General features: G+C 38.8%; 1 protein-coding gene across 3 annotated transcripts in view; it reads left to right on the forward strand.

The window, feature by feature from the left end:
• Window positions 1–1559: 1559 nt before the first annotated feature.
• col24a1 (collagen, type XXIV, alpha 1) overlaps window positions 1560–17695 on the forward strand; it is a 168455-nt gene continuing 152319 nt past the window's right edge. Inside the window, exon 1 of one of the 3 annotated variants that reach the window (XM_012961425.3) lies at window positions 1560–2094. In XM_012961425.3, coding sequence (XP_012816879.2) covers window positions 2039–2094 — 56 coding nt within the window. In that variant the 5' untranslated portion in view covers window positions 1560–2038. 3 annotated transcript variants of the gene reach the window in all.

Genomic DNA, 17695 nt, shown 5'->3' on the forward strand with positions numbered 1-17695 from the left:
AGTAATCTGAGCTTAGAACAACTGAGCATGTCTGGCAAGCCAGAAATCAAAGATAATTCCCGGGGGGGGGGGGGGGCAAGTGGGTTACAGGAGGAGAAGGAGATCTAAGGGGTTTATACTGTGTAAAAAGTTCTGTTGAAACTGTTGAAATCTAATTGCTGATTGGTTGCTCTGGGCAACATAACCGATAATGTTTCACTCCACTTTTTACACAGCGTGATAAATATTCCCCTAAATGTTTTCTACCCTATTCTACCCTGCACCAATAACTGCCCTATCCTGCAAACCACTTAGTATTTTAAATGCTTTAATAGAAAATACCTGCTAAAACTTGGCTTCCTGTCAATTGAAGTACAGCGATACAGCGAAGGAAAGAGCTGCATCCACTATGCGACAATCGATTGATCGAGCCTAGCCTGACTCCTTTCTATACAAAAAGAAGGCTAGGCTCGATCAATCGATCGTTGCATAGTGGTTGCTGCTCCTTCCTTCGCCGTATCGTCGTACTTCAATTGACAGGAAGCTTTAGCAGGTATTTTCTATTAAAGCATTTAAAATACTAAGTGGTTTGCAGTTATTGGTGCAGGGTAGAATAGCTTTTTTACTTAAAAAATTTTAGGGTTACTTTTTCTTTAAAGAGATGCTGCAGCCTTACTATTAACCTCTGGACAACCAGTGTGGCAGGTATTGAAAGATTTCAAAGAGGCTGTTCACTGATTACATTTGTGTGTAGGGGGTTTACATGCCCTTTAAGGGGCATAATCTGATACCTTTTCTAAGGATCTGTATTACTTTTCTTTCTTATCACTAACGTTACCACCATGTATGATATTTACCAACTAGGCTGGGAAAATAACAGGTATGTGGCAATCCTACATGCCAGTTTTATTATGGCATTAGGAACTATGACCAAACTGAATATATAATGAGTAACTGTCACTTTTATTTCATCTTGGCCAGAATGTGATAAAAAATGGCTCACACAAGGCAGGAAAAGTGTATTAGATGTCCCAGTCACCAAATACATGTACCAAATTAAACTACTAAATAAGCTACTAATATGCTGCGGCATTTTATACATATTGTAATATGTCACATGCTATTACAGGCACACATTTTGAGGCCAGCGCAAACATTAAACCATAGAATGTATAAAAAATGTGTGAGAAAACAAATGATTTAGTACTTATTCCGACTTACCCACCACACATCATAAAATAATGCACTAAATATCACTTTTGCGTTCACAGTTCTCAGTGCGCAAGAAATATAATTCTCGCCTACAGAGGCAAAGAGAAATTAGTGGGAACATTGTGTTCCATTATAAGTTGACCGAAAACAAATATGAAGTTCATCAGTAGGGGAATTCCTCATGGCTAAACACGCTGACCTGCGGTAACATAACCAAGGCTGCAGAAAACCCACCAGAAAGTTTCCTTAGGAGACTTTAACCGGCCCACGGCTCACTGGCCACGCCTCTCACTGCCTGCACTATCTGTCGTGTGGGCGGGGCTCCCAGCGGGACACACTTCCACTTTGTGCCATATACTATACGGCAGCTGCTGATGTCATCAGGAATCACTGAATACTGAAATTTAACACCGCTGCGCAGGATTGTCGTGGCTGCTGTTCTCTCTGAGACATTCTGCACTCAACATTGAACGCTTCTTGTTGCTATACTAACTCCAGTCATTTTTTTTTTTTTTTTTCAAAACTCCATTTTATTTCTTGCCATTTACTCTGTTGACTTGTCCTGGACATCCCTGAAATTCCTTACCGTAGGGTCACGTGAAATGCCTGCGGAAAGTTGTGCGCAGTGTGCTAAGGGGGCTCGCTGATGGCATTACTACCGTGCACCCATTGATGGGCAATCGGTTGGCATTGGGGGCTTCCAGGGTCTCTAGCCATGCTTGGGATGTGTGAATGCAGGGCTGCTATATGCAAGGGTATGTGATTTGGGGCTTTCATGGCGAGTACCTGAACTGAAGTTGGCTTCTGATTTCGGATAGATCTTCGCTGTGTGGACAAATGCAGACAAATGCATTTAGGAGCCCAAAGGACAAGGAGTGGAAACATCTCTCCCACAGCAAGAACGTAAGTAGAGAAATTCACACAAACTAAAATCACAGAGGTGCACATTCTTAGCATAGCGCCTATTGCTGTCTGTACAGGGAGAGCTGGCTTTTTTTTTTTTGGGAACAGTATAATAGACAACCTGTGGAAACCTAAGTGTTACAGAACTACCGTTCAGGAGGATTTCTGGGGGAAAAAAAATCAAGTTTCACTTCTATAAGTTTCATTTTTGCAGAATGCTCTATAAGGCTAAAGCTCACCTACGGGTTTTAAAGCACATCCTGGGCAGTTACTGATCAGACGCTAACTACAGACCAGTTTAGTAGATGCTGAGACTTGTAGTCTTGTAACAGCTGTAGAGCTGCCCTTGTACTAACTCTGGGATTTATGTCTTGTCATTTAAATTTATAAATGCTCTGCTTTGGAAGGAAGAGTTAGATCATTCTCAGGGATTTCATTGGATTTACAAAGATGCTGCTCAGTCTATGGTGTTTTTATATGTGACCGATAGTAGTCCCACTAACATGGTGTGCTGCATAATGTGGGTCTCATTTGGACTTTCTCAAGTATGAACTATAATCCCACTGGGGCTCTGATCTTCAGTACAGACTGCACTTTATTACACCCATACCCCAAAATAGTCTGATTTACAATAGAATGGAGCATACTTCAGCTTTACAAATGACATACAAATACTAATTGAGACAGGGGTTAAAGAGGGCCCTGCTAATTAGGATTTACAGACTAATGACACTGTTCTTCTTTGCACAAGAGTTGTTTTAGAATACTACTTCATTATTTATTGATTCTTATTTTTGTTGTTTTAAACATGAATAATAATCCTGCAGATGCCTGGGTTATAGACTACAATTCCTAGTTTTATTGGTATGTGCAAATTAATGTAATGCTGGTATTTAGCATATGTATCCCTCAAACTTAGTTTTTTAATGCCAGTAGGGTTATTAGAAAATGAGTGTTTTTAGATTTGGAAGAGAAGACAGCAGATTTTGTTTGTACAGTGTGTCCTTTAAGTCTATTTTGGAAGCTGTAGTGCTCATAGAGTGTAAAACTACATTGTAAATCTAGATTGTTGCATAGCAGTTACAACCCCCCAGGCTTAGACTTGTCTGCGAAGTATGTCTTTTGGGAACCTTAAGGACCTGCATGGAAGAGTACAAAAAGAAGCCTGCATAAATGTAGGACTATTTATAGAGAATAGCAATATGATCCTTATATGTTAGTGCCCAAATATACCGCATCTGTCAGTTGAAACTGCATTGGTTGTCAGTGTCTATTTAAGGGTGCCTCACGTCTGTGTAGTCTTCTGTCAGCCAAAATCATGGTTGCAATTGCTTCACATGAATCTGTTAACTGGGTTTTTTTTTTGTGTTAGCAGTCGGCAGTCAAAAGTTGCAATCCTTCACATATTTGTACGAACTTGTGTAGAAAGCTTGAACTGCTAGAACTTTAGGGATTCTTAAATGCACAGTTCACTTACACGTAGATGCAGGAGTCAGATTTCACAGTGTCCTCAGATGAAGCAGATCCATGGAGCCAGTTTTCACCTAATATTTATGCCTTTAGGATTCCTCCTAAATAACAAGCAAAATAGCAGATTTGTTTAAGGGTGTGTTTATTGATATATATACTCATATCAACCAAAACCATAAATATGTTTTTTTGCTGTTTCAAAATGATCCATTAAAAACATATTAATAAATGTTTTGACATACATAAAACACTAGAATCAAATATCAATTTCTTGTACAGTAAGTTAAGATACAGAACAAATGATTAATATTGTATATAATACATTAATGGTATTCAGTCAGTGTGTATTTCCCTAGGTTGAGGCTAACTATGTGGCTTAATGCTAATGTAAAAGAAGTTTGTTGGAAGGAAGAGAAAATCATTTACAAGCTGCAAGTCATTGGGCAAAAAAGATTCATATTTTAGCCATATAAATACTACAAGTGTTGTACAAGGAACTGATAGTTTCACTTGCAAAGATTAATCTCCCAACATTTTACCTATATTAATAGTATGTAAAACCAAATGATCTTATTTATTTCTTTTTCTTGGCATATACAGAAAAGCTAGAGTTACAGAGCTCACTCTCTAGTAGTACAGAAGGCTTAGTGCCAAAAAAGTATCAGTTGCTCACACAGAATATGACACATACAATGTTTAAACAGAGTTAATGTCAACAATTTTCAAGGGCCTTATGCAATACACCCTTTACACGTTTAGTGCAGTTTTACTCAGACCACTTACAGCTTTTTTTTTAGTGACGACTAATCGCCCTGCCTGTCTTCACCCTAAAAGTTTAAAAAGGAGATCACATTCTAGATTATTTATTAGCATTAATCAACATCCACTACAGTCAGGTAATACCTGTGGTGTCTAATAAAAAAAGGTAACCATTTTGAAGTTCAACTTTTGAAAGCAAGTTGTAGGTACAATGTAGTCCTAGTGAAAAACATAAAATGGAGCAGGAGAATTGTTAATAAGTCAGATGAAAGTGAGTGTAGGACTCGCCATACCAGTGATGACTTTCGCAGTTGGCCACCTTTAATATATTGCAAGATATGGAGTAACAATCCCTGCTTTGTTTAAAGAGGAGGACATTTTTGATAGATTTATGCATATAATATCTTAATATTATTAACATTTTGATATGAATGAGTCCTTGTCTTAAAAGGTACCTGTCACCAATGTTCCTCCTAAGCTGTGTGCTCGAGCGCGCACACAAATTTTTAGGCCTGCGTACATGGCCAAAAAGGAATAAGAGGGAACAGTGCCTGTCACCTAAAAAAATTTACCTCAATGGAAATGGAGGCTAACAAGCATGCAGTCCAGACGGAAAAGCAATAATATTGATTACATTAGGAAGATTAGTCGCCCGCGACAAGGGAGATTAAGCTAATCTTCCACGTCTGTCACGGCCCTTAGACCAGTGTGTGTGTTTGCTAAAAACTGCACAGCCCCTGGGTAAGAATATAGGAGTGTCACTTTGCCATTGTATTAGTCTTTGTTGATCCTCTCTATGGCCCCCAGGCAGAGTGAAAATATAAAGTGGGGCAAAATGCTGTGCACATCAAACAAGAGGAATTCTAGGAGACAGATGAAAATGAGTACAGTGGTAACTTAGGCTGGGGCAGTTTTTACCAAACAGGAGCACTGGCTTGTGGACTCAGGTAAGCAGATATAATCATTCAGGTATCTAGCCAGTTGATGTCCTTAGTGATTATGCCTCTCCAATGGGCAACAAAGCACCTAAAGATACCTGCCGCTCTGGATTCACTGGACTCGCCACATGTAAAAAAACTTTTAATTCCTTGTAATTATGTGGAAATGTGGCAGAAGGCAGGAAAGTATTTTGGATCCAAAGGGGTAGGAATGTTAGGGTGCTCTGGTGCCTTCAAATTGAGTATTATTACCTGAGTAGTACACCAGAAATAATGATTGAAAATTAAAATTTCCCTGGAGCAGTTGGTTAGGGCTGTGCTGTAGTGTTGCATGGGACAGCCTGAAACCCTGGGTGGGTTAAGGTGGCAAAACACTTTTCTTATGGATCAGTGCACACTGATTACTCACCTTTTCGTAAGCTTTCGCTTATTCATGTACTGAAGCTTGTCTCAGCCCCTTAAGTAAAGTCAGAGAGTGGGCAGGGCATTGTATGTATATACAGTGCTCCTGGTTGAGTTAGTTTTAGGTTAGGTTTGGGCTGACTTACACATCACTAATTGATGGTGTTTTTTTTTAAATAATTTATTATTTAACTCATCTATGCTATGTATACATTTCCCTTTGCATAGCGAGTAGTATGAATTACATTATAAAGGTCATGCAGCCCTAAATACAGCATATTTCACATGTCTTTGTTTATAGGTAAATGTTCCTTAGAATGCCCAAAAGCATGATACCCAGCCTTAATTTGGTTGTTGCACGAAGCCTTTTGGTTTTGGCCCTGTTTTTGAAATATAATTTAAAGGAATGCTTTTATTGTTGTATAAGATTGTGTGACAAGGAAGACTGATCGTAGCCTAAGCTTGCTACACAAACATATAACTGTCCAGATTTGATACATTTGATAAAAATATGTCATTGTTTATCAAGAGAAGAATCCATTAAAGTATATGGGAAAATCTGGAATTGAATGTGAAGTTTTTTTCTCACTGTAATGAAACTAGGTCATTATATCCCATGCTCGAAATTCTGAGTAAGTATTTCATTCATATAGAGCTAATCAGATTACCACCATTAGAACTATCACTTTCCTACAGTAAACAATTTCATAAACATACACCATCCCTGTTAAAAGGATGATTTGCTTAGCCTAGCCTAACATAGCTAGAATTTAATGGAGGGAAAGTAACCTATAGCAACTCATAGTTACCTCTGTGCAGTCTACCAGTATCAAATTGATGAATTCATATGTCTCAAGCTATAAGCTGCACTTGACTGATAATCCATTTAATCTCGAATAAAAATTGAAGCTTGGCTCTTTAGCAGGTAACTGTATTCTACTAGTATACTTAAGCAGTGTTGGCAACTGTGAAGAAATAATAGTCCAGGATAGAAGCAGTGTCTGGCAGCTTGACCAAGTACCAAGCTATCAGAATTCAATCCAAAAACATAATCAAAAACACAATTGCAGACTGGAAACAACTCTAACCCAGTTATTATAGGATATGTATGTTTAACTTGAGCCAAGTTAGAAACTTATAATAGGAAGTCTGAAAATGTTCACCCATTCATTATTCAGTTTTCTCAGTTACATTAAAGTGTGTACTCATCTGATGTAGGTTTTTTTTGCAGTTTGTGTCTACATTCCTGATGGGGGGCGCTGACTTTTCTTGGCAGAGACATCCAAATCCGTTAACTCACTTTGCATGTGTTTCATTAAATGCTTACATAAGAGAAATATTCTATATTGAAAATAGTATATGTTGAAAACTGCATGTTATCTGCAGCAGACACTTGATGATTAAATCATTATGTGCATGTGTTTCATTAGTTAGATCAATGACTTAAAATGGGGTTCCTTCCATGTGCCTATAATCAACCCATAAGACTGATAATGTCAAATATATGCTAACTTAATATTCTGCTCGATCTGCATTGTGAAACCTACCAGTTCATAATGCTGTGGTATGTAAATACCTTTTCTAAACATTTCTGAGTTTGTACTAATCTGACAAGAAATTGCACATACATAATGCCTAGAGAAATTTTCCATAAAAATCTTGTTCCCTTAAAAATCTGAGTGGCACAATTCTTCTGATATCAAATGAGCAGATTTCCTAGCTCGGAGCATTATCAAGCCAGTTTTCTGTCCAGAAAAAAAATAAGCAGTGATGCTACAGAACCTTATGGTAGTATGTTGAAACTCAGTTTTCCCACAGAGGGCTAAGGCTGGGTTTTGGTTGTCAGATTATCCTTCTTATTGCTTATATAAATTTTTCCATCTCTTATAAACCTAATAAATTGCCCTTATATATAGTCATTTATTCTCTGGTTTCTGTTTAGTGGCTTTTTAATGCATTCCATTGCACAGGATAGCTTTAGCTAACAGAGCCTATTCTTTTTAACTGTCCCTGTGCCCAAAGCATCATTATAAACTGCCAAACACAGGTGAGATGCAATTCTACATCATGCACATACTGAGCAACTGTCCCAGGTCCTGTACACTGCTTGTAGGGGTGGGGCATATGTCAACTTTTACTGTTGTTTCCTTTGTCAAGAGTATCAACCCACAGTTGCGATGGGGTAAATAATGTTACAGTGATGGGTGCCCTTAATTTTCCTCCCTCTGGTCATTAAGCCAGATGCCGACTCTCAAAACAATTTATAATTTGCTTTATTTGTAGATATATTTCTCAGCCTAATTGGGTGTAATGTCAACAACAAATGTGCCAATTGTAACATGAGCAGTAAGGCTGAAGCTAAATGTATTAACTTTTAATTTTAGTGAGCTGGCATACTATTGATGCCCAGGTAAACAAAAATTTTGAACCTAACCCAACTACTCCACACCTAAAACCATTCTGACCTGGTGCAACATCAGCAAATTAGGCAGGCATGAGTATATAGTTAAGAGATGGCATATGAAGGAGGAGACAGGGTGGGGCTATGAACAGAGTTTGGCCCACCACCCATTCAAGACCCGCTAAAGAGGCGTTGTGCCGGGTTGAACCAACCTGACCTGTGGGTCCCTGTCAGGAGCTCCCTGATTTTGAACCAGTGACCTGCTGTTTATTGACTATAGATTTTTTTTGTTGAACCACTGGAAACCTCATGCTTTTGGTGCCACAGTCAGAGTGAATAGCTTTTCTGTCATAATTACTCTTTGAATTAGCAGACAGGAGCCAAGGTGCTGAGTAACTACTCACAAACATACTGAGACTCAAAAAAAGATTGTGACCTATCATGTATATGTGCCATGGCTTATTTGTGTGCACTGTGTGAATCCTATGATACCAGGAGTTGGCCCTTTATTCTTAAAGGAACAGTAACACCAAAAAATGAAAGTGTATAAAAGTAACAAAACTATAATGTGCTGCTGCCCTGCACTGGTAAAAGTTGTGTGTTTACTTCAGAAAGTCTACTATAATTTATATAAATAGGCTGCTATGTAGCCATGGAGGCAGCCATTCAAAGGAGAAAAGGCACAGGCACATAGCAGATAACAGATAAAACACTATTGTATTCTACAGAACTTATCTGTTATCTGCTATGTAACCTGTGCCTTTTCTCCTTTTTTCCAGCTTGAATGGCTGCCCCTGGGCTACACAGCAGCTTATTATATAAATTATAGTAGTGTTACTGTAGCAAACACACCAGTTTTACCAGTGCAGGGCAACAGTGCATTATATTTTTATTACTTAAAAGCTCTTTCATTTTTTGGTGTTCCTTTAAAATGGCAATATTTTTATTTAGGAGTACCCAATAGCACATACTACTAAAAAGGTATATTTCTATGAAAATGGTTTGTCTAGATTAAGCATATTAGATTTACATATGAGCATGTTTATGCAATATATTTTTTATAGAGACCTTTTTACTGACCGCAGCACCAAAAACATAAAGCCACAAGTGGCTCAAAAAAGAGAAGCTGTGGCTGGTAAACAGCAGTTCCATGCTGGGCCATGATACATCCCCTTAATTAACTCTTAGGAGTCGTTATTTCTGGTGTATTACTTTGGTCTTGGATTTATATATAAAGAATGCATAATTCTTCTAGTTTGTTAGCCTTTTAAGATCATTTATCACTCTAATGTAAATTACCATGCCTTTTATATTTTCTTATCATATTTCTTATTATATAATCAACAGAACACCTTTTTAATCATAAGCTTGTTCATATGTGAGTATACAGAAAACATGCATAAATGCTATTTAAACTTCCCAGGGAATCCAAGATAGTTTGCCACTGCTCACGTGGACAGTTTCTCTGTAAGACTACCTGGTGGTCTAGTGGGGCAGCAGCGGGCATACCTGCAGCCTTATCATGCGTGTCTTCTCTTCTTCTTTATCATGCCAATGCGCCAGTAAGTAGTATGCTACAAAGATGACATCATGCATACTATTTAATGGGGTGCAGAAGAGGAAGAGAAGAGGCTGTGGTGTCCCTGCTGCTGCCCGCTAGACCACCTTGTAATCTTACATTCTCCACCCCCTGGATGACAGTGTCATTCAGCCCTATCCTCACATTGTTTCTTTGATCCCTTTTCTTTTCAGAGTTGTTGGCGCTTACATTTTCTTAAAAGCAGAGAACAAGTACACAGTGGAAAAGGTGAGGGAAAGTGTAAGGTTGAGTGTAAGGGGGTCTTCACAGAATCATGTATGTCTATGTATTTATTTATTTTTTGGAGATTATATATGAATTTCCCAGAAAAAGTACATCATTATAGGGAGGGATTGACTGGCTATCAAGTGGGCCCTGTAATCACTTAAACTATTATCTTTTAGAGCGCCACTTTAGGGCCATGACAGACAGGGAGATTAGTCGCCCCCAACAAATCTCCATTGTCGCGGGCGACTTATCTCCCCGAAATGCCTTCCCACTGGCTAGAATGTAAATCGCTGGTGGGATGGCATACACGGCGCAACTATTTGCCGAAATCGCCGAAGTTGCCTTGAGAGGAAACTTTGGTGCTGCGTATGCCACCCCACTGGCGATTTACATTTTAGCCAGTGGGATGGCATATCGGGGTGATTAATCGCCCGCGACAAGGGAGATTTGTCACGCAGCGACTAATCTCCCCGTCTGCCACGGCTCTTAAGCTCATTAGAGACCATGCCCCACTAATTTGGAGGAGCCAAGCTAAAGAAAAGAATGCAAGAGTAACAAAGTGGTTCCTCTCTTTACATAACTTCAGCTTCATTGTTGACCATAGGAGAGGAAAGTGGCAACAGGATGCTGATGCACTCTATAGAGTCCACTGTCTGATGGCTAAATGTTTTCAAGCCTACAGGCTTAAACAGAGGGGTGGGATATGGCACAGTGTCTAGAGGGTAGGTACATATGTCCCAGAACGCTTTGTAAGACCCAGCATACTAGGAGAACAGAATGTAACTAGTACAGCTGCTGTGGGTGATGACTCACCACCTGGAGGAGGGAAGCTCTCTGCCAAGGGAAGTGTGTGAGGTACTCTCTGAGGAGTAAGATTTGAAAAACTCCTGTAGAGAACCATGTCTGAAAAAGGGCGGCTAAAGCTTTGCTAAAAGGCAAGTGCAATGTATGCAGCCAACAAGGTAACCAGTCTGTATGGAGAGAGGGGATTAACTTGTGGGTTTTCTGTTTAAAGTTACCCTGGATGTTGCAGTCCTTTTGAAAAGTTATTGCCAAGGTTACCATTTGAGTGAATTCCCACAATATTTAGCTTCATTTTGTAAAGTTTTAGCTTAAAGAAGAGAAGTCAGTGTCCAGAAAGCTTTTGTGCTCTGGTGTAGAGTGAATGGGGTTGGAAGTGAAACTACTCCTTTGCTGCCTTTTATTTTCAAGTCTAGTGGAAACTTTATGTATGTAGGGCACTGCTTTATAATATGCTTTTTCTTGTGTCTTATGCTGGCCAGTAATCTCAACCACACACAGCAGTTGTCATCTGCACACCATATGTTGCAGTCTTATACATCATGTGTACTGCCGAACCATGGTCCCCCACATGGTGTGCTAGCTAAGCAGTTTGGTTGAAAATAACCAAATTGCGTAATGGTGTTTCAATAGGTATAATCAGCACGACTTTGGTGCCTGACATGCAAGAGGTTTAATGGCTTGACAAGATTTCTCCTTAGATAGGTAACAAGGGCTGCACAGCTGTGCAACTTTTGATTATGCTTCCTCAATAAATTTGAGTATTGCATACATGACCTAAAGGACAGGCAGAAGTTTCTCCTGTTTGATCTAACATGCAGACCTTAAAGGAGAATTAAGGGTACTAAAGAGTTAATCCCTATCTAGAGGCTTGCCTCAAGTGCTGTTATCGGTGCCCTGAAGTCTCCCCATATTCTGCCTATTTTCAAGATCATAAGCATCATAAAAAAAATGCTGGCTCTTTAAAGAAAATACCCATCATGCCACACTCCTGCACTAAGACCAAGACCTGTGTGCATGCGCACTTGCCAAGACCATTGTTAAGGATGCGCATTCACTGATCCATTGCCATCTTTATTACATATAAATACCCAAGATGGCTGCCACAACGGAGCTGAAACAGCGATACCTTTTAAAGCGTACTGTGCAAGATACACATGGTATGGAGGAAAAAAAAAGTTAGTGGTCAGGTAAAGGCAAGGGTGGTCTTTTGAATGAAGAGGTCTAATGTTTTACCCTTTCCTCCTCCTTTAATGCTCAAAAACTGAACTACAGCACTTGTGATTTACTAACCAATCTCTTTACTTAGCATGATAAATGTAGCTTCCCTACAGCAGTACAGAGCTCATAGTTATCACAAACTCATAGGGGGTTATGTAATGCAAGGCACTAAGTTTGCCAAGGAGCACTAACCCATAGCAACCGATCAGCAGGCAGAATGTATGGGTCACCTGTTTAAAAGCAAACATCTTATTTGTTGCTATGGGTTACCACTCTTAGGCAAACTTAGCACATTTTATTACATATGGTAGTTAGAGTTCCTCAAGTACTGAAAGGGGTAGTTTCATTAACCTTTATTATGAAGCCAGTGCTATTTAGGACAATTTGCAGTTGATCTTTACATTTGGTGTTTTTTAATCATTTAGGTTTTTCTTCAGTTCTGAATTTTAGCAGCTATCTAGTTGCTAGAGTCCAGTATACTAAATCAACCAGCCAGTAGCTTGAATGACAGACTAAAAGATGAATAGGAGAGGGCCTCAATGGAGGGATCAGTAATAAAACGGAACAATAACAATAATATTGTAGCCTCCCAAAGCTCAAGTTTCTATATTTGTTGATGCCAGGTTCAGTGACCTACATCTAAAAGCTGGAAAGAACAAATAATTAAAAGAACAACAAATAATTAAAAATCTATAATAAGAAACTTCCCCTTTAAAGGGACAGTAACACCAAAAAATGAAAGTGTATAAAAGTAATTACTATATAACGTGCTGCTGCCCTGCACTGGTACAACTGGTGTGTTTCGGTGCTCACTGCAGGGAGCTCACTGCACCGAGCGCAAATTTTTGAGGAGAGTTAAGGGTGTGCGTATAAGGTCTTTTGTTGTGACAACTGGTGTGTTTGCCTCAGAAAGACTGCTATAGTTTATATAATAAAGCTTCTGTGTAGCCATGGGGGCAGCCATTTACAGGAGAAAAGGCACAGGTTACTTAGCAGATAACAGATAAAACCCCATTATATTCTGCAAAGCCTATCTGTTATCTACTATGTGCCTGTGCCTTTTCCCAGCTTCAATGGCTGCCCCCGTGTTGACATAGCAGCTCATTTATATAAACTATAGTAGCGTTTCTGTTGCAAACTTACCAGTTTTACCAGCGCAGGGCAACTGTACATTATATTTGAATTACTTTAAAACACTTTCATTTTTTGGTTTTACTGTTCCTTTAATATTTTGCTTATTCCAAGCACTAACTGTCCACACTAAAATAATATCAAAAGCTATTAGTACTATAGAAAAAAAAAAAGTACTATAGCAAAAATGACTAGCTTTGCTAGTAAGTGGTCATTTAAAGCAAAACCTATAAACATTGTTCAGATCATTCAATGGGACATTTTCTAAATGGGTTGCTGATGAAGCTTCACCCATGAGAAACTATTTCATTATTATTATACCCTGGCGTTGATCACAGCTTGTGCCTGCAGTCTCAGTGAAAAGCTGCTATGAAATAGCATGAATGTTAATCTCATTCACAAATTCCTCTCAAGGGTGGAATAGTGAATGAAAGGGCAAGAATTCTGGGTCTGTGTGTAGACCTCCTGCCAAAGGGTGAACTGAAACTTTTCATTTATTAAGTTGCAGGTGTAATTATGTATTCAATTAAAATTTTCAAAAGTGAGGAAGAAACTGTACAATATGAAATATTTATTAAGCTGCTTACATTTCATAACAACATGAATGATTATTTATTTACTTCATAGCAGTGTGCAAGGTGCAATTTAGGATGCAGTTGCCATGTTTTTTACCAACAAATCTTTCATTATTCCAGCTAGGGTCGTACTGGGCCGCCAGGACACCGGGAAAGGGCCCGTTGGGCCCTGGCACTAGCAGGCCCTGGTGGGCCAGACCTGACCCTTGCCGGCGCTTCCACAGTGGACGTCAGGCGTGGGTCCTCTGGATCAACTAGCAGTTAGGCAGGTTATATATAGGCATTAAGGTTGAACGTGATAGACGTATGTCTTTTTTCAACCTAACTTACTTTGTTTCTATGTTACTAATATACATGGACCAGCACTCCAGAATATAAAAAAATACATTTCTTTATTACAAAGTTTTGGACCTGTAGTGATCCTTGATAAAGGTCCCAATACAGGAGCCACACATTAGAATCACAGTGAAATTGTGAAATAAAGAAGCTTGTTGTTTTTCTATGTTGAGGTGCTGGTCTATCTATCTATCTATCTATCTCTTTATCTACGGTATCTATCTATATGAATATCTGTAAATTATCTCCTTATAAACGGTGCTATTGATGTGATCAGTTATAATCTGTACTTAGTGATGTCATTTCTCACTGAAACATTTGTATTATAATAAATAATGTATTCCTTGCTATAAATATGAGGATACTAGAAGTGTTCTCAGGGTTCAATGACCTGTATGAAAGCACTCAGCCTTCGCCCTAGTGGAACTCTTTGGTGACCTTAAATATCATTATATTTTACAATGGGTACTTTATTCACTGTATAATTCATAAGATGTACAAATATTGATGTATCATACATCATATATCCTTAATGGAGAAGGATCTAGGGGTTTTTGTAGATAACAAGTTGTCTAACTCCAGGCAGTGTCATTCTGTGGCTACTAAAGCAAATAAAGTGCTGTCTTGTATAAAAAAGGGCATTGACTCAAGGGATGAGAACATAATTTTGCCCCTTTATAGGTCCCTGGTAAGGCCTCACCTTGAGTATGCAGTGCAGTTTTGGGCTCCAGTCCTTAAGAAGGATATTAATAAGCTGGAGAGAGTGCAGAGACGTGCAACTAAACTGGTTAAGGGGATGGAAGATTTAAACTATGAGGTTAGACTGTCGAGGTTGGGGTTGTTTTCTCTGGAAAAGAGGCGCTTGCGAGGGGACATGATTACTCTGTACAAGTACATTAGAGGGGATTATAGGCAGATAGGGGGTGTTCTTTTTCCCAAAAAAACAATCAACGCACCAGAGGTCACCCCTTTAGGTTAGAGGAACGGAGCTTCCATTTGAAGCAGTGTAGGTGGTTTTTCACGGTGAGGGCAGTGAGGTTGTGGAATGCCCTTCCTAGAGATTTGGTAATTGCAGATTCTGTTAATGCCTTTAAGAGGGGCCTGGATGAGTTCTTGAACAATCAGAATATCCAAGGCTATTGTGATACTAATATCTACAGTTAGTATTAGTGGTTGCATATATAGTTTATGTATGTGAGTGTATAGATTGGTAGGTGGGGGTTGTGTGTTCTGGGTTTACTTGGATGGGTTGAACTTGATGGACTCTGGTCTTTTTTCAACCCTATGTAACTATGTTAATCAGTTATTTTAACCTGTACTACAGCTGAAATAACATTGTCAGCAAAGTGTTCTGTTATTTACTGTGATTTAATATTGACTGAGAAACAACAAGATAGTTTGGTGGCTTTGTGTGTTTAAGCGATTAAGCTACTTTCTTTAGTTTGCCCTGGCCAATCTGTTTTGCATTGAAGTTGATTGACTGTAAAATGCACGAAAATCAGGCAGTCCTGCACGTGATTTCATTATTTGCCATCATTTCAGAAAAAAGAGGCATCGAAACAAACAAAAATGTTCAATAAAGTGAATAACAGGATTCTGAGATTATAGAACATTAATTTACATTTATTTGTGCCAGAAATACTTCTGTATTATAGTCGGGATGTGGATTAATACTAAAAAGCAGGTAAGACCTTTGCATTGGTGTCAGCGTGAAGTCACATTCAGAAAGGTATTTCCTGATGTTTTTTTGCCTGTGCTGAAAAAGATAAAAAAATACCATGTGCCATTGCCATTGTTAGGCCTACAGGCTCAAAATATGTTTTCCTTTCTTTTTTTAGCTTTGGTTGTTTTGGCCACCCTGTAAGGTCCCTTCTGTCCATTTGTGTATTTGGACCTTTTCTGCCTGAATGCCACCCACTTTGTTGATATTCCATGGGTACTTGACCTGCTGCAGAACTCTTGTATGTTGTGCTGTCTGTGTAGCACCACTGACTGAATATACAATGTAGCTACAGCTGGATTTCTCTGCATGTTCATGACACAGTATTTGGCACTTTGTTGTAAATTTGCCTTCAGTGTCTTTAAGTCAGTAAACAGTAAAGTTCTACATTTTTGTAAATATTCTACTGAGGACTGCCTGTTGCAGAAAGAATCACCTGTGACCCTTCATCCAGCTACAGTGGCACTGTAATTCTCTCTCCATTTCATCCAGTAGGATACCTTCGATTTTCACCTGCACTTAGATACAATTGTAACTAATAAGCTAAACAGGTCTCTTGGGGGAACTGAGACTTGCAGATTAAAGGGCCCAGAAATGTGTTCAAACTTAACATAACCTGCCAAATTTAGTCAAATGGGAATGGTATTTAGGGGGTGTGGTCACAAAAATGGGCACGGTCAAGATAAATTCGCGCACCATTTCTTTTTGTGCCTCTTTTTTTCAAAATCTTGGAAGGTATGCAGTAGGCAATCCCTCATCTAAAGCTTCTTTCAACTTCCCTCATATATAACTGCAGTTTATAATCTGTTGAACTTTGTCTTTTTTAAATCTCTGTACAACCTCCAAGAATGAAACACCTTTCTTCCTGTATCCAGATTTATTTGGTTTTTCTAATACAGCAAGTTCAACTATAGCTCATTTTGTTACTTCCTTGTCTAGCGTGAAGCTCTGCCCCTTCTGCTTGCTGAGCAGTCCTTCTCTCGCCAACTGAAAACCTAAAGTGCTGCGCATGTCTGATTGATTTTAATTGGAGAAGAGGCAGTGAGCATGCCCAATAGGCACCTCTTTGAGGTCTTCATAGTTGCAGAGAGAAGGAATGCTTCACGCTAGTCAAGGAAGTAAGTAAAAGAGCTGCAGTTCATCTCCTTGTAATAGAGATACAAAATAAATCTGCATGCAGGGAGAAAGGTATGTTATTCTGGGGGATGTTTAAAGTAATTTTAGGAAAATAAATAAACAGCTTACTTATTCCATAAGTGTTAGTTCTATTAATGAATTACAAGTTTATTTCTCTGTTTTAGGGATACACCGAATTCACTTTTTCGGATTTGGCCGAACCCCCAAATCCTTCGTAAAGGATTTGGCTGAATACCAAACCAAATCTTAATTAGTATATGCTAATTAGTTTTCAGAAGGGTTAAATGAAAAAATTAAATGAAAAAATTTTCAACTTCCGTGCTTACGTGACAAAAAGTCACATGATTTTTAGGATTCGGATTTGGTTCGGCCAGGAGCATGGATTCCGAATCCAAATTGAATCCTGGATTTGGTTCATCCCTACTTTGTATCATACTACATATTTCTTTCACCTACGCCCTTCCACCTGTTTTTGGATTTTTCCTGTTGCACGGGATACTCCTGATACCAAGGCTTAGGGGTATATTTATCATGCTTTGTAAAAAGTGGAGTGAAGAATTACAGGTGATGTTGCCCAGAGCAATCAATCAGCAAAGCATCTGAGTGTCTGCTATGAGCAACATCACCGGTAATGTTTTACTTCACTTTTTACACAGCATGTTAGCGTTCTAAAGCAAGAGGACTGTAGACTTAACATCATTGCCTCATGTGATGCCTCTTAGTAGTAAAGGTTTCTAGGGCATATTCTGTGTTGACATGCTCTGGGGCCACATGTTAGAAATGTCTGCCTCTCTTTTATCATTATTATTGTACATTTATAACTTGGCAAATATATATATCGACTAGGAATTATTCTATTAATAGGATTTGAAAAGATTCATATTAAACATAACTGTTTACACA

This window comes from Xenopus tropicalis, chromosome 4, assembly GCF_000004195.4.
Source record: "Xenopus tropicalis strain Nigerian chromosome 4, UCB_Xtro_10.0, whole genome shotgun sequence".
Taxonomy (NCBI): domain Eukaryota; kingdom Metazoa; phylum Chordata; class Amphibia; order Anura; family Pipidae; genus Xenopus; species Xenopus tropicalis.